Source organism: Hippoglossus hippoglossus, chromosome 16, assembly GCF_009819705.1.
Source record: "Hippoglossus hippoglossus isolate fHipHip1 chromosome 16, fHipHip1.pri, whole genome shotgun sequence".
NCBI classification, from domain to species: Eukaryota; Metazoa; Chordata; class Actinopteri; order Pleuronectiformes; family Pleuronectidae; genus Hippoglossus; species Hippoglossus hippoglossus.
In genome coordinates, this window is record NC_047166.1 from 11,929,982 (window position 1) to 11,954,981 (window position 25,000).

A 25,000-nucleotide genomic window follows, 5' to 3' on the forward strand; every position below is an offset into this window, starting at 1 on the left:
ATAATAATAATAATAACAACAAAAATAATAATAATAATAACAATAATAAGTAATTTTTAAGAATGTGATGATTAAAAAATTGTGTGATTGCCGATTTTCTCTTTTTGTTTGTTGTACCTTTCTAGCACAAAACATTCAAATACGAGCTGTACTAAAAAATAAACGCTTCCTTTTCATAGTGTAATAATATCTTTTCACCGGAGATACTAACACAGGAGTTATTAGTTCTCATCCCACCACGGGACCCTGGGAGGAGGAACTCTTTGTACCGCGGGTGCTGGTGGAGGTCGGAGACGTTTCGCTGATGCACGGGGAAGAGAGTTGTTTACAAACAAGTAATTGTCAGAAAGGAAAAGTGAAAGCGTCGCAGAAACTTGCGGGTTTAGCTCAACGCTGGGTTTCTCATCCTCATGGAGACTCACAGCAGATTGTAGTCTGTAATATGAAACACTTCGCTGGGTGATATTTCCTCTGGTAAGTGTCGCCGTGTGTCCTTTAAGTTTCCTGTAGCCTTCCTTCACTTAGCATCACACTGGTGTTTGGAGCTAATATAACTAATGTTTATTAACTTTATATTCACCCCTCGGAGCATGTTTACAAACACCCTTACATGTTTTCTGGTGTTTGTCTGTCATCCTCCTGTGAACCACTTTCAGAGAAACTAGTAGTATTAATGTTTATATAGTTAACAGCTAATATTAACCAGCAGTGATTGAGCAGCTTAGCATGTGTATCACTGGAGTCTTATAAACATCCACATGGTGCGGTGTTATGTGGGATGGCAGCTACATGCTATTACTATTTATTATTTCCATAACCTATGAATCAATCCTTAAATTTTCAACACCTTCTTCAATCATTTGAAGGAAAGAGGGAAGAAGTCAGGGCTGGGTGATGTGGCTGAAAATGATATGAAGAGAAAAAGATTTCATATCAGTCGATATCGATAATTATCACAATAAAGGTCCCATTATTGTGTCTTTACAGGTTACAGACTGAGTTTTGCTCCTGAAGGTTGTGGTTTTAAACAGTTCATGAGCGGAGAATAGCAGATACTTGATAAACAGTTAAACATTTTACAAATCTGAGGTCGATCAATGATGTGTTATACTTCCTCACTGTGCTTACACAATGTAAATATTCATATATAACCGACATACTGGACTTTTGTTATATTGCTTTTGATATTGTCTTACATCACAATTTCCCATGTGAACCGTAACAAATAAAAACCCAAAGGTACTTCATTTGAAATTTAATGAAATATATTTATATGCAGCTAATTCAGTCACAATTGAGAAGCTGGAAACAGGAAAAATGTGTCATTTTTGCTAAATTAATTGATTATCGATATATAAAAAATGAGAAAAAAGAATTTCCTTGACTGAAAGTAAAACTGATTGACCGAGTGATCGTTTCACTGTAGATGCTGTACAAGTAATACCTCGAACACTCTTTTCACTGAGAGCAAGCTGGCGAGGAAAACATTTTAATCATCTTATGGCGGTGCCAATTTCAGATGAGTGGGCAGACTTGCATGTGTCACAGAGTTTATTTTTCTGATTTATGTATTTTATTAACATACTCTGCTGGCTTTCCCTGTGTCTGTGGGGGCAGATAGATAAAGCTGAGCAGGTGCAGTGTCTGAAGTTGCACAGAGGTGTTGGCTGTGGGCAGTCTGCAGGACACATGGCAGATGAAAGCAACAAGCTGACACTGAGGCGCCTGGAGGCACCGATCCACAAGTTCATTAAAGTGGCTCTGCCCACGGACCTGGAGAGGCTGCAGAAACACCACAATAACATACTGAAGGTGACGGCGGAAATCTGGCTGGAACACATGATCTCACCTCCACACTTGTACTTCCGGTCAACAGATGGACAACTCATACTTTTCTCCTTCATTTCCACAGTACCAACACAGCCAGCAATGGGACCGCCTTCATCAGGAGCACATCAACGCCAGCAGAACTGTTCAGGTATCAAAAGAGACACTGTTTAAAAGCACCAGTGACAGACAGCAAATGGTAACTGGCCTGTCAATACTTTTACACTTGAAAACCATGAAGCTATATGATATTTTCCAGTTTCCTGATAACAATAAATTTCTCATTCAAAACTTCCAGCCTCTCTGTCATCACGGAGGCATTAACTACATTTTTCAAGTCTTACTCCTGCCGATGTGTGAATGTGAGGATTGTTCAGATGATGATGTGATTCACCACCTCTCGATATTGCATGACCTTGCAACAGCAGAGCATGTTTGTGACCGTGGTTTTCACATTTTAAAATTGAAAGTGACGACCAGTAGTTGCAGGACATGAAGTGCTGTCTTTGTCCAATCAAATATAGACAGAGTTCCTTGTGAGTGAAGGAGATGAATGTCAGTCATCGGTTTGCCTTGTTTAAGCCGACACCTTTCTCAAACAAATGCATGTTGAACTGTGTTGAAACACAATGAGAAAGTGTCTGGGACAACCACCTGTTATAACATCACCAGGTCACGTGATGAAAAACGTTATGATCTCCATTGCAACTACAGCTGCTGAAGCAGGCCCTGAGATCTGGTGAAATTTAATACAATAAATCTGTTTAAATCTATACGCTTTGATTTGCTCAGTAAAAGTAATAAATAAGTAAACATACAATAAAACAGGGAAATATTTAAAATAGAAATAATATATAAGCAAAACACAGGAATAAAAGAGACTAAGGTATAAAAAAAAAAGGCTGCCACTAGGGAGACACCAGACTGGATAAGTCATCAAAGACTTAATTAAAGTTCTGCGCAGAAATTCCATCTTCTGAAAAAAATCAGGACGAGAAAAGAGTCGCTACCAAACCTTGAACACACCAACTCTTGTGTGTGTGTGTGTGTGTGTGTGTGTGTGTAAGTGCTTGTGTACTTGTTCACATGGTGAGTGTGAAATGCCTTAAGGGATGTTGTTGCCTGGAAGCCACCGTGTCTCTGAAGGTGAACTAAGTCCGAGCAGACACACACCTATCCTCTCACCATTCCCCACAAATCCCAGGGACATACGCAGAGTGCTTTCTCATGTCTGCACAGTGTTAATACAGAGTAGGGGTTAGTCTGCTCTGCTTTCGATGTGTACTGTATATACTGTAAGTGTGTGCTTATGGTCCAGAGATAGACACAGTAGATAGAAGGAGGCTGAGTATGTTCAAGTTTAGACTGCCTTTCTTTCCTTCTTGCTTTTCATCCATTTGTCCTCTGCCGCTCCTCGTACAGAAACAGGCTGCAGTCTCTCTCCCCACCGATGATTGGCATGTACTCCCACTAGCCTAGCACCGAGCTAGCCCCCAGAGGAAGGCACAGGCAGACTCAGTGCCCCCACCTTTGCCACAGCAGCTACAGCAGACACTGTGAGACAGCGGAGCAGAGTCAATACTGTTGTATCATGAATATCTGCTATTGAGTATGTGGTGGGTTGTCTATCTGTCCGTCTGTGCGTTCAAGCCACTTACGGTCACGGTTAATTTGCAAGCTGACAGGTGCCTGACCCGACCGTCTCGTTGACAATCAGCGTGTTTTTCAGTCTTGTGCACGTGAGGACAAGTGTATGCATGTATGTTTATTCATGCTGCGTAATTAGCCGAATGTGTTATCGGCAGCACGTTGACCCCCTGAGCCCGGGTCGTCCTGCGGCCTGGAGGGCTGATGGCTGGGATGTAATCCTCCTGTCACCCTCAGGGCACGGCGGGATGAGGGGGCTTGTTTTCTCCAGCCTCACATCTGAACCTTATTAAGCCGCCGCCAAAGCACACACAGACACACACACACCAAGCAAAATGACCATGAATGATTAGTTTTAGGTGGATTTAGAAGAAGTAATGCATTTAATTGCTTTCTAGAAGTTTTCAGGTTTCAGTAATTTATGTAGCAGGTAACATCAAGTTAATTCCAGTTGTTTTGCTTTACAATCTTGTGCTGTATGTCTTTTTATTTGTTTTATCTACATAATGTATCTATTACTGTCGCCCTGCAGCAGCTGAGAGCAAACATCAGAGAGATGGAGAAGCTGTGTTCTCGGGTCCGTGTCGAAGACGCTCATGGTCTGGAAGCGCTCGTAAAGCCAGTCAGGGACAGAGCATCAGCCGCCGCATACGACTTCTTGCTTTTGCACTCTAACCCCGTGCCCCAGCCCACACTACCTCCATCACCTGCGTCTGCCAGCGGTTTCCACCGTGACGACGATGTGGGCAAGGAGTCGATGTCTGGCGGCAGGCAAATACAGCTGCAACTTCCAGAGATTCCTGCAGATCAGAGTGCGGCTGAGTCCTGGGACAACCTGGAAGAGGTATTTCATGCGTGGAACTCAATTCTATACAGAAATATAAACCAGGCTTGACAATGGCTCATTTCTGTTCAAGTGTCCTATAAGCTGTGGCAGAGCAACCATGTGAACAACAGGACCAGGACCCTGAAACTAAATGGAATTTAGCCATATTTGTCTGCACTATATGTTGCATGCATACATTAATCATCACTATCGCAAGATCATCGAATGTAAATGATCCATTTGACCGGTTTCTACAGACGCACCTATTTCAATCTGCTTTGCTATATTACATATTCTACACATTCTTACTGGTTAATTCAATCGTCAATCTCCAAAACTGACAGTATTGACTTTGACAGCAGCTGTAAATTTGTGTGATGAGCTTCATCATATTGAAATGAATCTAATATTTTTTCTCTCTCAGGATCTGAAGGAGCTGAGCGGTTTGGTGACAGAGTTCAGTCTTCTTGTCCATGTGAGTATGAACTCTCAACTCTGCCCCAACGTTGTATGCATTTCTCCATCTACATGTGTGCACAGCTACGCCTGTGAACAAAAACAATGTGACGGAGTGAGTTTGCCTATAGCGTTTCCAGGAAGTAGTGTGTATTTGACCGTGTGTGCTTGTGTTGCCTGGTAAGGCTCCTCCGAGAGAAGGTTACACAGATCAGCCCAGGACTACCGCTGGGGCCTCGGAGGCCCCTCATCCAAAGCAAGAGGAGAGGCGGGGGAGAAGACAGGGGAGAGAGAGAGAGTGGGAGGATTTGGGTGAGGACAGCAGGTTGTCCACAGGGAGTAAGGAGAGAAACAAGGGACGCATCGGAGCAGGTGGGGAACAGACGGTCCAGATTATCACTCTATCCTCAGGGATGGAGGGAGAGAAGCAAGGAGGCTGGGTGAAGGGAGAGATTAACAGAGAAAAGAGAGATAGAGAAGATGTACTTATGTTAGAAAAAACAGACAGAGGCATGGGGAGGTAAGAAAGAGCATAGACATGTTGTTGTGGTGTCTCTAGGGTGAAAGACTCCGTTAGGGGAGTAATATTCCAGCGCTCAGACACAGTGGAAACACTGAGTGTGTTTGAGTGTGTGGTTGTGTCTGTACATGCGTCATGTTAGTGGATGTTCCGGTGCTTGTCTGCGTGCTCGTGTGTTTTTCTTTGTGTCGTCTGGGGCTTTCAATTAACTAAAGGATTATTTCAGCTTTAGATTTTTACCAAAAGGACAAATTAAAGAATTTGAGAGTTTTTTACTTGTTTTGCTTAGATGGTCGACTGAAGACAGAGGTGGGGTAATCAAAACGTGACCACACTACAGAAAAAATATTCAGTTTAATTATTTATAGTTCCACTAGTTTGATTAATGTGTAACTATTGTGATAAAATAATTGTTTTTGTGAATTTTTTTTTAGCATTTTTGTTTTCATTATTACAGTTTGGTTGCATTTTATCCCATCATGAGTAAGAAATAGTGTAGAAATAAGTGGAATTGAGAGGGAGAGACGGTGCAATAAATCCAGATTTGGCGGTTCCATCTCTGGCTGCGGGAATTTTTCAGTATTGCACTACTTTCAAATGATTATTGAGAATTGGCAGATTAATAAATAAAGAAAATAGTATCAGCCCTATTATCATTTAATCCTGAACAGTATGGCTCCTGCTTGTCGGATCTAACAAGAGTGAATCCAAGTCAGAAGAATCTAAACTGCCTCAGTGAGAAAATATTTATTTACCTGGGAATGTAAGAGAAGAGGTCAAATGGACAGAGCTGAGTGTCTCAGTGTGAGGGGGTGAGAGAGGAAGAAGCTGTTTGGAAGAAAGGTGAGGAAGAGGAGGAGGAGGAGAAAAGTGTCCTGGTTGTTGTTTGGTCACTGTGTCTATCTGGGCCTCACATGGAGAGAGACAGCTGCCACTCTGAATATTTCATGAGATCTACACAATGACACACACAGACACACACACACACACACCATATAGCCCTACCCCCAGTATAATCTCCATACTATATACCTTCAGCCTCCACACACACACACACACACACACACACACACACACACACACACACACACACACACACACACACACACACACACACACACACACACACACACACACACACACACACACACACACACAAACCCTTCCCATGTTATCTTGTGCCATGGAGCAGAATCTGGACACTTACGAATACGTACTAGTGCACAACAGGTGGTTACTCTTTCACACGAGCAAATGCATGTGCTTGTGTGTGTGTGTGTGTGTGTGTATATGTTTATATGTGTTTGTGTGTGTCTAACTCCTTTGCATCAGTCCCAGCAGGAGAAGATTGACAGCATAGAGGACAACGTCAACACAGCCGCTGCCAACGTGGTGGAGGGGACCAAGAGCCTGGGGAAGGTGTGTATATGCGTGTGTGTGTGTGTGTGTGTGTGTGTGTGTGTGTGTGTGTGTGTGTGTGTGTGTGTGTGTGTGTGTGTGTGTGTGTGTGTGTGTGTGTGTGTGTGTGTGTGTGTGTGTGAGTGTGCGATTGTGTGTGTGGTGTTTGGAAGATAGGGAGATCGATGGCACTTTGCCTCCCAGCCATTCCACGGCGTTTGTCCCTATTGATCCGTTCGAATACGGAGGAAAGCTGCAATTAAGGAAATAGAGAGAAGAGAGGGATAGAGCAGAGGGGAGGGCAGGAAGAGTGATAGAGAGGTAGGATGAGAGGTTGACAAGCGAGGGTCTGTGTGTTAGTGTGTGCGCAGCATTAAAGAGAGGTTTGAATGACTGTTTAATAGTTTTTCAGGAGCAGCATTCAGGCGGCAATGTCAATTCGATACACTCTTAACACTGAGTGTAACTCAGAAGGACACATCAGTGCCCTTCACACATATTACACACTTGAAATCATGAACTTTTTGTCCGTAATACCCAGAGTGAATCACTCGTTTTTCTCAAACCACAGTCACACACACACACACACACACACACACACACACACACACACACACACACACACACACACACACACACACACACACACACAGCAGTGAAAGCAACGCTCTCTAACTAATTTCCAGTATTTAGTTTGGCATTAAATGAAAAAAGAAAAGAAATCTTCACTCTCTCAGATGAAATTTTTCATGTTGATCTTTGTTTCACTCACACTTTTAGGAACATAATGTAGGTGTGAAGTAATAAGACACTAATTTCAGAGAGGGTGAGGACACGAAGGTGTGATTCCCTGTGTGCTGAAAAGTCTGTATTTGCAGTCTTCAACCAGAGCATACAAATACGGTTTCTCCTTTCTCCTGGAGCAAGACACTAAAGTCCAAATTGCTTTCGGGGAAGGGTATGGAGGGGAGAATTCTGATCTTATTCTGATCTTTTGTCTTGAGGTGGCAGCAGGAGTCCCAGATTATTATATTAATAGAGTGGCACTCGATGGACTTCTCTTACTCACTCAAGCTGCACTAAATTACACACACTCATAGATATCAGTCCTTTTAAATGTGCCTGATTATTTCCATCGAGATCTATGAAATACACGGTGGGAAATCAGTGAAAATGTCAACAAAATGCCCAAGCTCGCAATATTAAAGAATGTGATGAAAAAGTCCTGGATCCGCCCCTTTGTTCAGATCCAAACCTAAACTGGTTCCACCCAGTGTCAAGAAAATCAGTTCAGTGGATTTTGCGTACTCCTGCTAAAAGATAAATGCCAATGAAAACATAACCTCCTTTGCAAAGGTAAAAATCTAGTTGGATAAAACCAAAAGTATCTGCATGGCTATAATACTAAATACTGATAGGTGCACCGGCCTTCAGGCAATTTTAACTTTTGTATAATTTAATGATTACTTCAAATAATACAATATTTTTTTCTAATTTAATTCAAATTGAGTTTACCCATATGGTGACACAAACAAAGGTTGACCTCTGTAAGTTTAGCAGCAGATGTAGTGGGCTGCACATTAGAGGAGAGGGGTGCGGAGAGATAACGCAGATGAGAGGGATGTCGGATGTTTGAAAGCTTGTAATCTGTCATCAGGTCAAACAGCAATACACACACATGCACACACACACACGTTCAGTCACACAACACCCACATTTCCTGCCGTCTTCCACAACCTGTACCCAGAGTCCTTTTAACTCGGCTTGGATGAAATTAAAAAATTCCCCTCAACTGCCACGGGGGCTGGGTCAAGCAATGCTGGCTTTTGAACTAGATTAATTTAATGGTGAAGTGTTAATCAAGTGTGTGTCCCTGTGTGTGTATGTGTGTGTGTGTGAGGACGGTCAGAGAATCAGTCATTAATTGCCATCAGCAAAGAGCACCTTCCACTGTGATGATAACGGCTGTAATAACACACAGGCCACATCTCTCTGATTTCTCCGAAATGCAGATAATTGAAATGCTTTGATGCTGCTGTGGAAGAGTCGGTTTACATTTACACATGCAGCCTCGTTTGTGGCGTTTTCTTCTCTTCCTTCCTTCCCTTGCACCATGTGTGTGATCATGAAAGGATAGACACGTCCAAACTCTATCTCACTCCGTCTTCAAGCCACAAAGTACTAATACCTCCAAAACGCATGTGTGTGTGTACGTGTGTGTCATATTAAAGTCGAGCGTGTCTCTGCCTCCTGTCTCTCCAGGCGGTGGGCTACAAGATGGCGTTGCTGCCAATTGCCGGGGCGCTGCTGGGCGGTGCGCTAGGAGGACCACTCGGGCTGCTGGTGGGGCTTAAAGCCGCTGGGGTGGCCGCTGCTCTGGGAGGTTCTCTGGGGTTCGCGGGGGGCAGCCTGGTCCGGAAACACCACAAAACCCGACTGGATCTACAGATGAAGCAAGTGACACCGCAACAGCCAGACAAAGCAGAGTCCAGCAAAGACAAATGATGCGGTTGGTCCTCTGTCCTCAGCTGCTGGTTAATCACTGAGGTTTCCCATGTTGCCCGACCAATTAGAAGGAAAAGCCAAACTCAAAGAGACTCAGTGTTTGACTTTGGCGTCTTGTATGTCTGGTACCAAGCACCGCGGGGAATCAATGACACATTTACAGCCTTGTTGAAGAGCTGGGTACTTTTATGTTTGTGTGTGAATAGTGTTTCTGTGAGGACGTTATTCTACTTTTATACACACAACTGATTTTTTTTTTTTATTCTGATCACAGCAAAGCAGTGATTTTTAATTGAGCTGCGAGTGAGGCCAGTCTGACATAGCCTCACTCATTTAAATACGTTTAACTGACACATATATTCTGTCAAACGCTGCTTAGGGAGACACCTGTTTTCACCAGGGTTCGTCAGTTTACCTAGAATCATGACTCAATAATCTTTTCAGGCACAGTCACACATACACGAATGTGAAGCAAATATATCGTGGGTCAAAGTTCACCTAAACTCCACGAGGAGCCACACTGCAATTCACCCCAGGAATCGAAGGCTTTATTCTGGCTCGCACAGATTGGAAGTGGGAGGGAGGTGAAGGTTCGCCACGGAAACTATGTGAACAGCTCTACTACTGAGACTATATAATAATAATATTGTGTAAAGAAAATGTTTTTTGACTACCATCTCTGTGGTGCTGCATTTATTCATTAATGTAAATTGAAAGTGGCACTGCTTCAGAGTTTATATCAATTCTCCATTTACACACAGAGTTGTTGTTTTTGCACAAAAAGCACCCAAGTGCCACAGTCCAGTTCAGTGACTCTAAGAACCTGCCATGTATTGATTTCACCTCTGCTGGTTTTCTGCCAAATAAAACCTTTCATTTCACCACTCGTGTCTTTTATTCAGGGTTGCAACAAGTTCAACTTTAAAACACTTGTCAAGTACGACGGATATGAAGGAACATCCGAGTCCCAGAATTTTACACATGATTTAAGATAAGTTGAAGTAGCCGAATAGAGAATTACCTTTAAATTGCCATGTTATCTCACAAACTACAGGCAGAGTCTACTGCAGTAAAATCTTACCAGGGTGTTTGTAGACTCAGTTATCAGTTGCATGTTGGTTTTGTAGTTTTGTTACAGCGAACTAATATCTGTATCATTGAGAAATAAATCTCAACACACTGAGACAAAACATTGCATTGAAAACATTAAGAAATATAACTAATTTAAAGTGCGACAGAAGTTGTTAAATAAACGTTAACATAACTAAGAAATACCTCAACATATTTGAGATGTATGTAATATTTCAGATGTATATATTTAATAACCTAAAATTCTAATGATTTGATTTAAAAATTTTAATTAATGACTTCTAAGACCCAGCAGAAACACTATGGTTGGAAAGAAAGAACAAACGACGGCAGTAAAGTTCAGACAAACTCACAAACGACGCATCAGACGAGACAACATCCTGTAAAATGATTTTTAATTTACTTTACTCCCCTCTGAGATGACTGGTTTGGAAATGGCATCACACTACCCCCTGTTGATCTCCTGTATGTGGGCTGATATGTCACTATGCAGGCATCTGTTGGCCTCTGGAAGGGCAGGACGCACAGTGCAAACTTAGCAGATGGGTCCCCCACACTCGGGATCTGGCTTCACTTCATTCAGTGGATCTCAGGGATCTAGACTTGTACCAAAAAAAATCCCAAAATACATCAGAGGAGACAAAAGCCAGTTTTGAGAGGACTTGTATTAAAGTCAGAATGAAATTTCCACCGTTCATTGAATGATTTGTTCCCCCCCCAGTTGTCTCTCGACTTTTTTAAAACACTAGGAGGGACGCAGTCTTTCCTCCCCCAGCAGGACACATTTGACAACAGGTAACAGCAAAAAAAACATCCATTTCATAAATGTACTATCATGTTAAAGTACAGTTCAAAAACATGTTTTTCCTCTACTTTGATTCCCAGGAACACAACTCAGAGGTGTCATGGCAAACTGGTGCCTATGAAAATGACCCATTCCCCTTTGACCTGTTCATATTTTACTGTTTTAAAGCTGTGAAGTTAATTCGACTTTTAGACACAGGAGAAGATCATTTCCAATTCAAATGTGATTTCTACAAATCAGTGTCAGGATATAGAGACTGACGACTGACAACATTTCTGATTGGATTCATATCCTTAAAGACAATTCTTTAAACAGGCACATTTGGCATAAATTTTAGCCACGAGGTTATGTGGATGAATCTGTAAAACTACATCTCCTCCACCTTCCTTTGCTCAGTGAAATTAGAACGTGAACATTTATCATCCATGCAGGCAAATTCAGAATTTGACTTTAAAGTCTGGAAACAGATTTATCCTTCTCGTCATTTCCGTTAATTCAAGTTTAAGATAAATAAGTTAACATAATCAAAAGGTTTTCCTTTATTGTTTCTGTTTGTTGCTTCAATTTGACACTTTCTACCAACACAAGCCATCCAGGGCCGGCTGCAGAGAAGCCTCCACACAGAATGATGCTGCCACCAGCAGGCTTCATGGTGGGGATTGGTGTCTTTTTGGTCATGTGCAGTGTGAGAACAGTGTTTTTTTTCTGTTGATTGGTGACAAAAATAAAAAAAGGTCAGAGGGGTGAATATTTTCTACAGGCACTGTAAGAGACATCATTATCTATTACCATTAGTACCAGGGAGAGCAGGGGTGCATCTCAATAGGCTGGAGTAGCTCTGTCTCTTTATCTTCTGTTTCAAGTCAGGATTTTGAAATTGCTTTAACCCTAATTTTTCAAAATATGTTTTCTATTCCTTCAGAGCTCCGCGGTTGTGTGGAGAAGATATGGAGATACAGCTACTTCAAACAGGCATATAGTTAGAACTTGTGCTATACAAATAAATCCGACAAGAGTTGGTCATATTGAGACGCAGCCATGAGGTCAGTGAGACTAACTAAGCGTCTCCTATCAGACAAGCTGGACTGGACTACCCACAGATAAGAACCGTACAACTGGAGTGAGGGAACTGATCCGTTTCCTACAAAAAAGCAGGGTGATGAAAATCAAAATAAAATAAAGAAAACTCTGCATTTAATTTAGACCAACAATGAGACTCCCATGTAGCACAAACATATTTACAAGCTCCAAAAAAATAAAAAGTAAAAAGACTTCTCTTGATGTCCTAATGCTCCTGACCCCCTGCCCACACACTTCTTCTTCTTAACCCCCCACTTCCTTTTAATCCAAAATAAAAATTGTATGTGAAAGAGTTATGAAAATATAGGTTATTCCAACATGGTTGTGTCATGGACTGTGCTCCTCGCCGTCTTCCTCTTCATCCTCCTCTTCTTCTTCTTCTTCATCTCTCACTCTTCAGTAAGGGTGTTGGGTGTTGCTGTTCTGTCCCGCTGGCCTGTCCCAACCCGAACCCCCTCCCAGACCCCGGGGCGTGGCATTGAGTCACAGGATCACTGAAAGACCGTACAGGTCACAGCTCGTCGCGGTCCCGATTGAGGATGGTGTATCGAGTCTCGCTGGGCGCTAGCTTTTGGAATGAGCTCTCTGGGGGGCTGCTGGCCACTTCGTCTCCCGTTTCCTCCTGAAGGGAAAAGTCAAATTCAAAACCATCCAATTTCACATGACAAAGAAAACCCAAGTTTCAGTGACTCTCCAGTGTGTGCTGCTGTCTAACCTGTCCAGGTGTGATGTCCGTGGGGTCAGGACCATGGTGGAACTCTCGGTGAAGCTTTCCGGAGTGAAGGTCTAACACAAACTGTTTCAACTTGCCAGGAATACTGCAAAAAACACACAAATGTACAAATTGGACATCATGCAAGACCTTTTTTACATATCTCAAACGATTGTACAAACCAGCTGGATTCATTAAACTGTCTTCGCGGAGAAAACGTTTGTAATTCGCTCATTTCAGCCACCTTTTCATCTATGTGCAAATTTGTGAGATTTAATCCTGAAAAGCAGAAATTGCTTAATTCAATATTATGACAACTGAGCTTCATGTGCTGATGCTGGAAATCAGCAGATGAAAGAGAAAGAAAGAGAGCCAGTGGCTTGACACCCGTGCATCTTGTTTTCTAGCGTCACGGACACGGACCCCTTTGCAATTTAGCTTCTCATTCACACATCAATTGTGTTGAAGCTGCAGTACAAGACACTCGTGCCTGTCAGGAGCCTGGGATCGAATCCCCAAACCAGCAATTAATGGACAACCTGCTCTGCACCTTCCCTGACTAAAGCTAAATACCAAAATGTCTTTCTGAAGCAGAGTGGTATGGGAGGCGGTCATGGGGATGTGACAGTCTGGGAGAAAGGCAACAGCAAATCAAACCATAGGTTACGTTACACTGTCAGGCGTTTTAATGGAGGACGTTTCCCTGGACGGTGAATTACATTAAAGACCCTTAGGCAGCTGTTGGAGAAATATAAAAGCTATGCTAAAATGTGCCAATTAAAATTTGAATTCTTGAAATAAATTAGCAGGCAGGAATGACGATTGATGACTTTGCATTACGTTTGTTTAAGTTGCATGTTTGAAATTCCATACATACATACATTAAAATGCCAAAATCATTCAGTGAAAGACATTATCATGATTCCTAAGTGTTTTTCGCCTATGTGTACAGGACTCATACGTCAGACCACTCGTGTGTACTAAGAAAAAAATTCAATGTGCCACTTTAAAGCCAATCTCTTTGTTAGAGAGAATCTGAGTGTCAGACAAAGGCATTCCTGCACACCAAGTCCAACAATAAAGACAGACCTGCTTGAACTACAGGGCAGGCCGGACGTAATCGCTGATATGAGACAAAACAGCTCGTGGCAGCGGAGGACATGAGTCCCTGCGGACGTGTCATGAAGCCACATTAATCCATATCAGCGTTGTCCTGTGAGGAGCGCTTATTAACGACAGGTCATGAGCTGTTGTCATATCACACAGACGGAGCTGGTCCCCAGTTGCAGCTAACCCTGTGTGTCAGGACAACATGAAGACACACACACACGCACACAGACATATATATAACATACACTGCGCTAATGTAATTACAAGCTGTGCGCCACATGCAGTGGTGATGTGATGCAATTAGGTTGTGGAGGCTGGTCAGTCCTCGGGGCTTCTGTCTATCTGATCAGACTCTGATTGGGGACTGGGGGAGGCAGAGTGGTGGAAGGGGGGGCAGAATAAATAAGATTAAATTAGATTAGACTGGATTAGTTTAGCACTTATTGCACGTGCCAAATCATGTCACATTAGCACTGGTGTCCTGGCCCATTCATAAAGGAGGGATTTTAGGAGGTGTGACATTTCTCTGATGTTCAGTGCGCGATGGACTGTGTTGTATGTGGTCCTGTGTGTGTGTCTGTGTGTGTGTGTGTGTGTCTGTGTGTGTGTAATGAAATTCACTTTATTTTAGGAGATCCTGTAATGAATAATTTCACATTGATATCATTTAGCTTATCAGCATCAGGCAATAACTGTTCAAAAATGTCCAAAAGTGCCGAACATATCAGACCCGTTTGACATGTGGATGATTCATGTGTTAATTACAGCTGCATCTGTGGTGGGTTGTCATTTATATTTGGGCATTTCCCATTAAAAAGTTGCCAACTTCTAATTGCTAATGTTTGGAAGAGGGACATATGTTGGTATAACATGTGAAACATTTCTGTGTGAGAGGACAATGCAGCCAATCAGAGGCTTTGCACACATGCAGCCACATAATAATGTCAACCAAGTGAAAGGTGGTACTTACTCGAGGTCTTTGAAGTCGGGAAACACATACATGTGTCTGAACGAGTCTATAGCGATGACGGGACAGTCGGCTGGAGTTTTCTGGATGTGGAGCAGAGGATGGCGGAACTTTTCACAGTCTGCATGAAGGAAGTTTATAGACCCTGAGGAGGAGAGAGAGAGAATACTGTTAATGTCATGAAAACCACTTCTTCACACAAGGCTTTTGACGCCAAGCTATCACAAGCCTGACAGGTATTACATTTCACAACCACTCACCTTTCTCGCTGATGAGCTGGCGAGCTACTTCGTGTTGGAATTTCTCTAAGCTCTCTCCGTCTTCTCTAATGTGGAACAAGATGAGGAAAGGGATCCCTTCCTCAGTCAGCTCCTGGAAAACACACAAACACAAAGGGTCAAACATAAATGTGAGTCTATGTGGCTTATCAGATGGACTATCCACAGACTCCATGAAAAAGATTCCAGGCTGTTTTACATTGTAAATATCCATGTAAATCTACAATCCACTCATACATCAAATATCAGGTCAAAATATAGAAAATCTTAATACTGAAATTAATTTTTACGCAAAAGCAGAAAACAAACCTCTCCATTTTCAAAGGTGATCTCTCTGACCAGGGGCACACACTTGTCTTGGGCCCAGGCGTAGGTCAGGTCAAAGTTGGCGAGTGAGCCGAGGTAGATCATGTCAGGGACGTTCTCGCCCACGGGCTTGTAGATGATGTTGTCTCCACTGAAGCGCTCGGACTCAGAGACAGAGCTGGAAGTCAAAGTGGTTCAGAATAGTTTAAAATCAACTGTTATAAAGGGAACATCAATGGCTAATATATATAACTGACTCACTCAAAGGCAGCCAAGAACGTGCAGTCATCTCGAAGGATGTTGGCGACTTTTTCATATGCGTGGTAGCTTTCCGTGTCCTTTTTTTCAAAGTAACCAATGATGTTTCTCTTTGACCTCTGTTCAACAGGAAAGCAAAGGTGTTAAGAACATAACTGATTCACTTGTATGTTCGTACTTTTATTACCAATTGCTACTCACGTCCAGAGTGTTAACCTCCTCCACTGAGTGCAGTTCTTTTACGGGGTCGACCTGCTGTTGGCGTATGAAGTCAGCTATGGCCGACACTGACCTCTGACCCCTGTACTCCCTCTTCATCATCATCCCATTGCGGAACAACTTCAACGTCGGGTACTTGGAGATGCGGTACCGCTGGGCAATTTCCGCTACACACGGAGGCAGAGGGGAAGTTAAGTAAAGAAGGACAAATCAATTGACCAAGAGGAGGAAATGGAGGAAAAACACATGGGGTTGGGGGATGAGGAGCGGCGCAGCGACAGAGACGGCAGTTAAACCTCAGTCTGAAAACACTGCCTTCAGTCAGCTCGGAGCTATGATCTCCCACATGAAAGCCGCCCCCCACCAAGAGTAAATATTCTCTCTGCACACAGTGAATGAACGTGTGTGTGTGTGTGTGTGTGGCAGGTGTCAATCTCCCTGTGGGGAGTCTCTAAGCCTCCAGTCTTCACAGGAAGCAGCAGTTTTGTCATTAGTCTTCAAACAGTTTGCAGGTCATCAATAATTCTCTTTAATTTGCTTTATCTCAAAAGGCTGAGGCTGACGGTTTATGTGTCTGAGCTTTGGTGTGCTGGGCATCTATGTGTACATATGTGTATCAAATATAGTGACAGATTGTGTGTGAATGTGTGTGTGTGTGTGTGTGTGTGTGTGTGTGTGTGTGTGTGTGTGTGTGTGTGTGTGTGTGTGTGTGTGTGTGTGTGTGTGTGTGTGTGGGGGGGGTTCTTGAATATGTGAGGGTGTTCTAGCAGTTTAGGGCAGTAAACCCCAATAAATAACAACCACTACATATAATTAGGATACATACACTTACAATTCTAACAACTTGTATAATAGACTCATTATTTATATGAGCTGGTAAATAAAACCACGTTAATTTTCCAGTTACAGCTTCAACATTACTAATAATACTTTGACTTGTCTCTTCGTATTTTCATGTTTTATGTTAAAAAGGGTGAATAATTGGTGGTACTTTTGTTGACACATAAACAAAAAACACACATAAGTGTTATACTCACAGTGTTGGTCACAGTCGACGCGAGCAAACACCACCTGCGTGGCCTCAGGGAACTCCTCCCGCACCGTGTTCGATGCCTCCTCAAAAATTGGATGGAGCATCTGACTGAATCTGCACCTGCAGGGTGGTTGAGGGAGAAACAGGGTGTGAGGTTAAAAAGGCTTTCTATAACTTTCTATAAATTAAGTAGATTTGTTTCCCTCATCTAGACGGGATCTTGCAGTGCTTGATTAGGCAGCTGAATTATTTTTTTCTACCTAAAACTAGATAAAGATAATTTATTTCCTGATTAATTTGAACTCAGAAAACAGACACTATATAAAATCCATTTAAGATAAATCAACAAAATTTCCCGAGCAAATGACGCTAGCATCATCATATTAAATGGCACTTAGTGGCATGTATAGGAAATGTTGGCATCATGAGCAAAACTGACATGATGTGCAAAAGGTTCAGTGAGTGGGGGAGAGAAGCAACACACTTACCAGTCTGCGTAAAAATTCACTAATGCCACCGCAGCATTATCTGCAAGAAAACCCACAGAAACAGGAAATAAATACATGACTCTATTCTTCATTGAATTCACTCTATATATATTTTGCTGTCGAAATAAATGAATTAGACTAATTAATCTTAAACGGCTCAATTTTCTATTTATGGAGGGAATAAAACAAAATAGCAACATTTAAGCAACATGAATTTATGACCAGTGACTCATGGCTACATAAATATATCCATTATACCACAGATTGGTGGAATGTCAAATAAAAGGACAGTCCGTCTTCAACCATGTGGTGTTGTGCCTCAAAACGTTTTCTTTCTAGATCATCCGACATTTAATAACTATAACTATGAATATTAAATGAAATTTGTAAAAGGACTGGTTAGACTGTGAGAAGGCAGCAATAGGTGTGGTCAGTATGAACACATGTGTGATGGCAGGAATCCAGGAAAGAAATTATTTGCTTTTCCACCTCATAGTTATAAGAAAACATCTGCTTTCCACAACAACAACTCATTTTACATTACAGGCCAAGATCTTCCTAAGCTGCTAAGTTTCACTGAAGTCTAATGGGTGACATGTAAACAGTCTGATGAACTGGACTGAAAACATAAAATCCTCCCAAAGTAACAAAGAAGATGAAAAATAATGAACATCTCTCTGCGACAATAACATAATAGACAACCAAGACCTGGTAAGGAGGAGTTGGGGAAACCAGATTATTTGCTCTTTTTAAGAAAGAAATAAAAAGGAAGTAAGTACAAAGATAAGCTAACCCGCTGCAGGGCTGTGAGTTAACATGGTGGCGGTATCTTCTCATCTATATCTTAGCAAGAAAGAAAAAAAAAACACATTCTCAGAATGGGGAAATATTCTTGCGAGACACTTCTGAGAAGTAACGCCTGGCGTCTTACTTAAGACATCATCAATGTTGCCCGAGTCCAGACTGGTGATTTCTGCTGCACCAGGGGTAGAGAGGCCCATCACCTGCAGACACACAGGAAAAAACCCCATCAGCAATTGAAACACAAATATGCTGCTTAACATAAGAAGGCGGGGGACACAGCGATAACACAGAGTGAACTAACACGTTTGTCAGCATACTGCAAAGTGGCATTCATGCAGACTGAGGGGAGCAGCAGTATTCAAATTGAAGTATGCACGACAAAACTGAATACTAGGGTATCTCTTTGTGTAATTCTGCCTATTTGTATTTTGAACACATGCACTGTATTTGCATTTTTATAATTTACATCAAGTCAAATAATGTGATCATAACACACTTCGATAGGAGCACTTTTTTGGAAAACATTCTCTTCTAGTCAGACAGTTTCTTTTACATTTACCTGTTAAACACATGGGACAGGGTGTTTATTCAATATTTGCATTCATTATCTCAGAGGAATATGTATTTATCTTGATGAAAAAAATATCCAGCATGTATTAGGAATTGAGTCTGTGCAATTTGGTGCATATCCAAATTGCATATCAACAAAAACCAGGTCTAGTGAATTCAAACGTGGTTTCATACAGAGACTGAGAATGTTTGTACTCTACTGATGCTATTCTAGTTCTTTCCTTCATCTTCCACACTGGACCAAACAATCAAGAATAAAGTTGTAATTATAATGTACAAACTGGGGATTTCTGAACTCCAGCTCTGATTACAGTACTGTATGAAGAGATTGGCACAGAGAAAAGTCAAGGCCTAACATGACATTCACTGGTGGGTCAAATGAGGAGAAAGAGCACAGAAGCTGGCGTAGCTGACCGCCAACTGAAAACACAGAGACAAAAATAAACAAGGAAACTGTAGCCTGAATTAACTCTTTTATTCAAAGAGCCTATCTGCCAGATAGCCTCATCGAAGCTGTGACAAACACAAATATCTTATATGGATTCAGTAACAGAACCAATGGCACGGCCAGAGCTGGTGCTGCTCCATGCTTTTCTGAATAACCTAAATAAGTGAGTGAACTTCTGCTCACACTGAGGTGTTTTAGCCAAAATGCAGGGGGGAAAATTCTGAAAAAATAAACGCCTCAGTCTGCTAATATTTGTTTTATGTCAAATAATTTGATAAAGTCTGATCACATATTAAGCAAATTAGAGAATGTTGTGGATACAGTTGTTAATACAGTAACACTGAATGTCAATGGGGACTCTTTAAAAAAAAAAATGTTTTGCCATGATTCAGTGGATGATTTGAAAAAGATTCATCTCTGTAGGCCACAGGGGTTTGGAATGTGAAATGTCTAGAAATGCAGATGTTTTTGACATAAGTCACATCCACTTACAATCATTACCAAATGTTACGTTAATTATTAAGTGACCAGGCAGCAAAGCTAGTACCTAGTATCCAACTTTTGTTCAAATACCAAGGAATTTGAGTTATGTAATTTAAAATTTTCTTTTTTCACGCAGGTTTAAAAATATAAAATTTCAAAACAATTGACGGTATTTTGTATAACTTCTTGTCAGCATTGTGTTTAGATTCATTTCATGAAAATTGGGTAGACTTTCACTTCCAACTAAAGCATGCAATTCATGATTTTTTGTTACCAATTAATCTTTAAATTGTATTCTCAAATAAAAAGTTACTCGCTTGTTCTTTAAAACTAAATTAGAAAATGGTGAAAGAATCACAACTCCCAAAAAACCAAATGTGACATATTGAAAAGACGTGTTTTGTCAGATCAACAGTCCAAAACATAAAGATTAATTTTATTGCCATGCCTGACAAAAATGCTTTAACTCTTTGGATTGGAGAAGATGAAACAATAGAATAGTGTCACGTTGTAATAGTGACTCCACCCAATTGGTCAACAAAATAAAAATGGCAAATATTCTCTAGATCAACCAATTGTTGCAGCCTTATAGATATAGTTTCCTGTCTCCCTTAAAAAGTTGAACAGTCTCCACACTAAGAACAAAAAGCCTGTTCCCCACACAGTCTCAGTCTGGTATAAAATGCCCCAGATGTTAAACCTGTCAGGATTCTTCTCTGAAGCTCTGATACAAGTTTTGAAGTTTCCCTTACAGGCCCAAACTGCGCCCTGTCTAGTTCCGGGTTGTCAGCCAATAAGAATGAGCCACAACAGAGGAACTCACCAACCGGCGAGCATCATTCAGAAACACACCAAGAGTCCAATAAAGAGTCCAATAATAACGTTGTGCATCTCTGCAACATCAAATAAAAAAGTTTGGTGAATACTGCAGAGGCCATTCAGTCAATAAAAATGCTTTGATTAACCGTGCTGGCAATTAGCGTCCATCTTCCCACTGATACTGTGTGGTAGCATCCAATGCTAACTGGCTGCATCACCCCCCAAACAAACTTGGTGCAACTTCCGCTCGTGTATTTGAAGTTTAAGAACATACATTGTGTTCTGTGAGAGACGTGACGTTATATAAGATGGATTACGGCTAAATAAAACCCCAGCTAACGTTATTCAACACTACCGGCTAAGTCGACACTGCAGCTGGATAACTCGATTAGCCATAGGGGGCAAACTGTGGGTGGAACCCGGTGCAAAGGGCCCTTCGGTGGACCTGGTGAATACCTGCGGCCGCAGGGGAGAGTGGGATTGTCACCTTCAACACTTTAATAGCCACGTCTCATGCCACCACAGGCTCATCGCTTAGCTAGCGGCTAACCGACGCTAGCTTGAAGCGGCTAGCTGTAAGAGCGCGTTGCAGACCGGAGACTTACCAGCAGTATGACCGTGACGCAGCGGGTGTCCAGAGATGGAGATGGGGCGAACAGTTTCATCGTACAGTGGAGTTATCCTGGAGGTGCTGCTCTGGAGTTGTCCCTGTTCTGTCTCGACGCCGCTGTCCTCACCGCAGCAGGAAACCGACGGCGAACCGATCTCACGGTGACCACGGAAGCGAGAGCGACGCTTCCGGGTACTTTTCTGGCCTCCTGGGTAATGCAGTTTTCAGAGCCGGGCTGACGGTGCAGCTGAGCGAGGAGGAAAACTCCAATCATGGCGGTCTGTGTGCGTGCGGCGGCGATGGGAGTTGTAGTATTTATTGACCCAGTCGAGATTGAACGGGACGCCTCGGAAGAAAACTTTCCCGTTTTTCATCTGAGAGGAAGAGGAATCAAAAGGTAAATACAGCACCGACGAAGCGGGAGTTTAAGTTACTATTTTCAAAACACAGTAACGTAACACTCAGTTTATTCGATGCCACACGTCCCGTTCTTCTTCACTGGTTTTTACAGATTTCTCTTGAACAGGGGGAGTTGCATCATTGGGACTTTTTTCTGTAAATCTCTCTTCATCCTGTTTTTCACCATCTTGCATGTGTGTTTCATGGAGCTGAGGGAGAACACAGTCCACAGCACTAAACTGGGGTTACATGAACATTTAGGTACTGTGATGCACAACTCGTCACAATCAGTTTGATCCCTGAATCCTGCAACACTTTTTTGGGGGGGTTTAGTTGCAGAGGTGGAAGAAAGAATCTGATAATTTACCCAAGTGAGAGGTTAAACAAAACACTGTAAAAACCTCCTGCATTTAAATCTCTTCTTACATTTAAGTGTTAATACATTACCTGCAAAATCAAGTCTCCAAAGTAAAAGTACTGCATTCTAATGACCCCTTTTCAAAGTATGGATCCTCCATGATCCTGCAAGACATTGATTAGAAATCATTTGCACAAAAGACATTGCTTTTGAAAAACCTGTTTAAACATATCATGTCTCAAGCATTCAGGAGGTTTCCAAGTTGTTTTGTTGCACGACAAGTTACAACTTCATCACTCGTATTGATGAGCTCATGTAAACCCCAGCACCAGTTTTCCCCAGCTCCACCCTCGCGATGTCCAGTCAACCACATAACTGAAAACACCCGCGTGGCCTTTAATCTATAATAATACATTGTGTTTTGTGAAAGTCATATGTTTTCAATTTGGAATCAAAGCACTTGTTGTGACTGTAGCTGTCAGATTACTGTGCAGTAAAAACAGATTTTGTCTCTGAAATGGAGAAGAAGAGAATTAGAAATACAAAGTACCTACAATACAAAAGTACCACATTAGCTATTCTACTTGAGTTCAAGTAAGTACTTGCTATCAAATATACTTGAAGTAATAACAGTAAAACTACTTGCCAGGAGTGGCCTATTCCCTAATGTTGTGTTCTACTACATCATTAACTGTGCCTATTGTATATTCTGTTTAATACAATAATAATGATACAGACTATTGTCATATTAATGCAGCAGATGATGCTCCTGAAAACACTTGTATTGTCATATTCAATAATGAGGTAATAATGTGGGTGGAGGCCTCTTCAAAATCCATGTCAGTTGTTTCTTCACCAGTGATGCTGCTGCTGCAGGAGTCAGGGTCTAATGTCACCTGATCGCTTTGATTGGATCAGTGGATAAATTCCTCTGTAAGTATTTATTATTTTTTAAAATATAAAAACTATTTGAACATCTAATGAAAGTACAGATATTTGCTGATGTGTGTAGTGGAGTAAAAGTGAAAAGTACCCATAAAACAATCTACTAAAGTAAAGTACAGATAAATGAAAAAAAATGTACAGTAACTAAGTAAATGTACCACTGTACTTACAAAAGATTGATGTTTCTCACCACAGTCTGTGATCAGTACAGTCTCAGTATTATGCTGGCAGTCTTCAGTGTGAACAGGTGGGCTGCTCTCAGTACGTGAGTGATCCTCTTTTTCTGCCCACAGCAGGAGCCAGGATCAGGGCAGGTAGGGGACCTGGACGTGCATCCACACCCACCAACAATGCACTAAACTGGGAAACATCTGCCGGAGTGTGCCCTTCAACGCCGTGATGGTAAGAATCCATCACTCCCAGAGCAGATCCCTGAAGAGCTTGATTCTCTGTCGTTCCTCGGTGTATCTGTCGGTTTCTTTGGTGTCTCCCCTGTTTTTAATTCTCTCTCAAGAGTCAAGACCATCGAGGCCATGTGCAACAAACATAATTGTGTGAGCTGTAACAGCCTAATTGTTAAGAAGATTAAGGTGGACTGTTGAATTGAATCCCAGCATTAATATTTTATGGGCTAAAGCTGTCCATGGGGGGTTCTCAGTGTGTGTGCAAATCACAGATGGAGTCAGAAGAAGATTTGCCTCTCTCTCCCTGTCAGATTATCAGTGATGGGGAGAAACAAGAGAAGGGTTTCCTCAATTTTTATACAACGATTTATAACATTGTATCTGCTGACTACTTGTTGAGTTATTGTATTAACAAAGCATTTAAGAGCTTTTCTCAAGTATTGCAGAAATAACTAGTTTTTTTCTTCAAATTTGGACATCACTGGAAAAGATTAAATGGGAAACACAATACAACTGCCATGATAGATAATAACAAATACAAATATGAAGTGTGTTTTCCTGCGATAAATTTACTGATCTTTCACCTGTAAGATCTGTAAAGGTCAAAATATGAAGCAGTCAATTTGAATTTATTCCACATAAAAGTGTTTCAACGCTTATAGCTGAAGATAAGAAAATGGATGAATTAAACCAAAAATTGGTCAGAAAATAAACAGGTGTTTTTTTTATTTCCCTGCCAAGGAGCTTATGTTTGTTGGTTATTCAGCAGGATTACACAAAGACAATTTAAATGATTTCCATGAGATTTTGTGGAGGGGGGGTAAGACCCAACAAAGACCCTGTTTAATTTTTGGTGCAGATCAGGGGGTAGATCCAGGATTTAGTTTTTCTCTTTCTTTAACACTGAAAGAATAATTCATGGATTTTCTTTAAATAAAAAACAGGCATGTTTAGGGGACTGAGTAACTTTATGAGTAATTTGGTGCAGATCCAGATAATGATCATAATCTAATGGATTTAAATTTGGTTTCATAAGGGAAAACATTGGGCTTTTGTAATTGATGTTAGGATTTTCTCTTGATGAACTGGTTGTTAAGTCAACAAATATCTCTATAAATAATGACAGATGTATTTGACAAGTTTCCAGTGCTGAATGTGTTGTCTTCAAAACACAAAGATTTTCATTTTACAATCCTTTGAAACAGAGAAAAGCTAGAAAGGGTTCTTCTACTCGACTAGAAACTTTATCAATTCATTTATTGTCAAGAACATTTCATTTCTTCACAGTTTGACAAGGTTGAAGCATAATTAAGTCTTCTGTAAGCACGCATGTCAAAACAATATTTATTTCCTTTTATTCAGTTAAAATAAAATTGTCTTTATTAGTAACATACAGTTTTTATATACAGCATATTATCTGAAGTAACTTTGTCTGAAGCTGTATTGCACAGTGTCCGATCACACAACATGCAGTACACACCCGTACCACTCTCCCTGCACTCTAGATTTCATCTGACCGTCCTCACCCTTTTCTGTTTTCTCCATCTTTTTCCATTTCGCGTTGCTCCCATTGATTTTTTTGTTTGTTTTTCCAGCTGATTATGTCCCTGTACTCTGATTCGCCGATGGGCACATT

General features: G+C 41.5%; 3 protein-coding genes across 12 annotated transcripts in view; 2 read left to right on the forward strand and 1 right to left on the reverse strand.

Moving 5' to 3' along the window:
* The first annotated feature begins 285 nt into the window (after positions 1-285).
* stx17 (syntaxin 17) lies at positions 286-9,268 on the forward strand. 3 transcript variants are annotated; one of them, XM_034611902.1, is made up of 7 exons: positions 286-474; positions 1,618-1,812; positions 1,913-1,978; positions 4,007-4,318; positions 4,725-4,775; positions 6,609-6,695; positions 8,937-9,268. In XM_034611902.1, the coding sequence occupies exons 2-7, from the start codon at positions 1,690-1,692 to the stop codon at positions 9,177-9,179; spliced, it is 882 nt and encodes a 293-aa protein (XP_034467793.1). In that variant the 5' UTR covers positions 286-474; positions 1,618-1,689; the 3' UTR covers positions 9,180-9,268. The 3 variants fall into 3 exon arrangements, with proteins under 3 accessions (XP_034467793.1, XP_034467794.1, XP_034467795.1); XM_034611903.1 differs by lacking the exon at positions 8,937-9,268 and adding an exon at positions 6,819-7,643 and having other exon boundaries at positions 6,609-6,729; XM_034611904.1 differs by lacking the exon at positions 8,937-9,268 and adding an exon at positions 6,819-7,643 and having other exon boundaries at positions 6,609-6,717.
* Positions 9,269-10,646: 1,378 nt separating this feature from the next.
* erp44 (endoplasmic reticulum protein 44) lies at positions 10,647-21,430 on the reverse strand. The gene is made up of 11 exons (XM_034611899.1): positions 21,254-21,430; positions 18,456-18,528; positions 17,525-17,564; positions 17,041-17,156; positions 15,986-16,170; positions 15,788-15,903; positions 15,530-15,704; positions 15,203-15,314; positions 14,946-15,087; positions 12,869-12,971; positions 10,647-12,775 (listed from the first exon to the last, which is right to left on the reverse strand). Exons 1-11 carry the CDS (start codon positions 21,311-21,313, stop codon positions 12,665-12,667), a joined length of 1,233 nt encoding a protein of 410 aa, XP_034467790.1. The 5' UTR covers positions 21,314-21,430; the 3' UTR covers positions 10,647-12,664.
* An 85-nt stretch (positions 21,431-21,515) lies between these two features.
* invs (inversin) overlaps positions 21,516-25,000 on the forward strand; it is a 25,358-nt gene continuing 21,873 nt past the window's right edge. For 7 of the 8 annotated variants that reach the window (XM_034611887.1, XM_034611890.1, XM_034611891.1 and 4 more), the window contains exons 1-2: positions 21,516-21,655; positions 23,254-23,362. In XM_034611887.1, coding sequence (XP_034467778.1) covers positions 23,360-23,362 — 3 coding nt within the window. In that variant the 5' untranslated portion in view covers positions 21,516-21,655; positions 23,254-23,359. The remainder of the gene's footprint in view (positions 21,656-23,253; positions 23,363-25,000) is intronic. The other variant, XM_034611888.1, reaches the window with a different exon arrangement.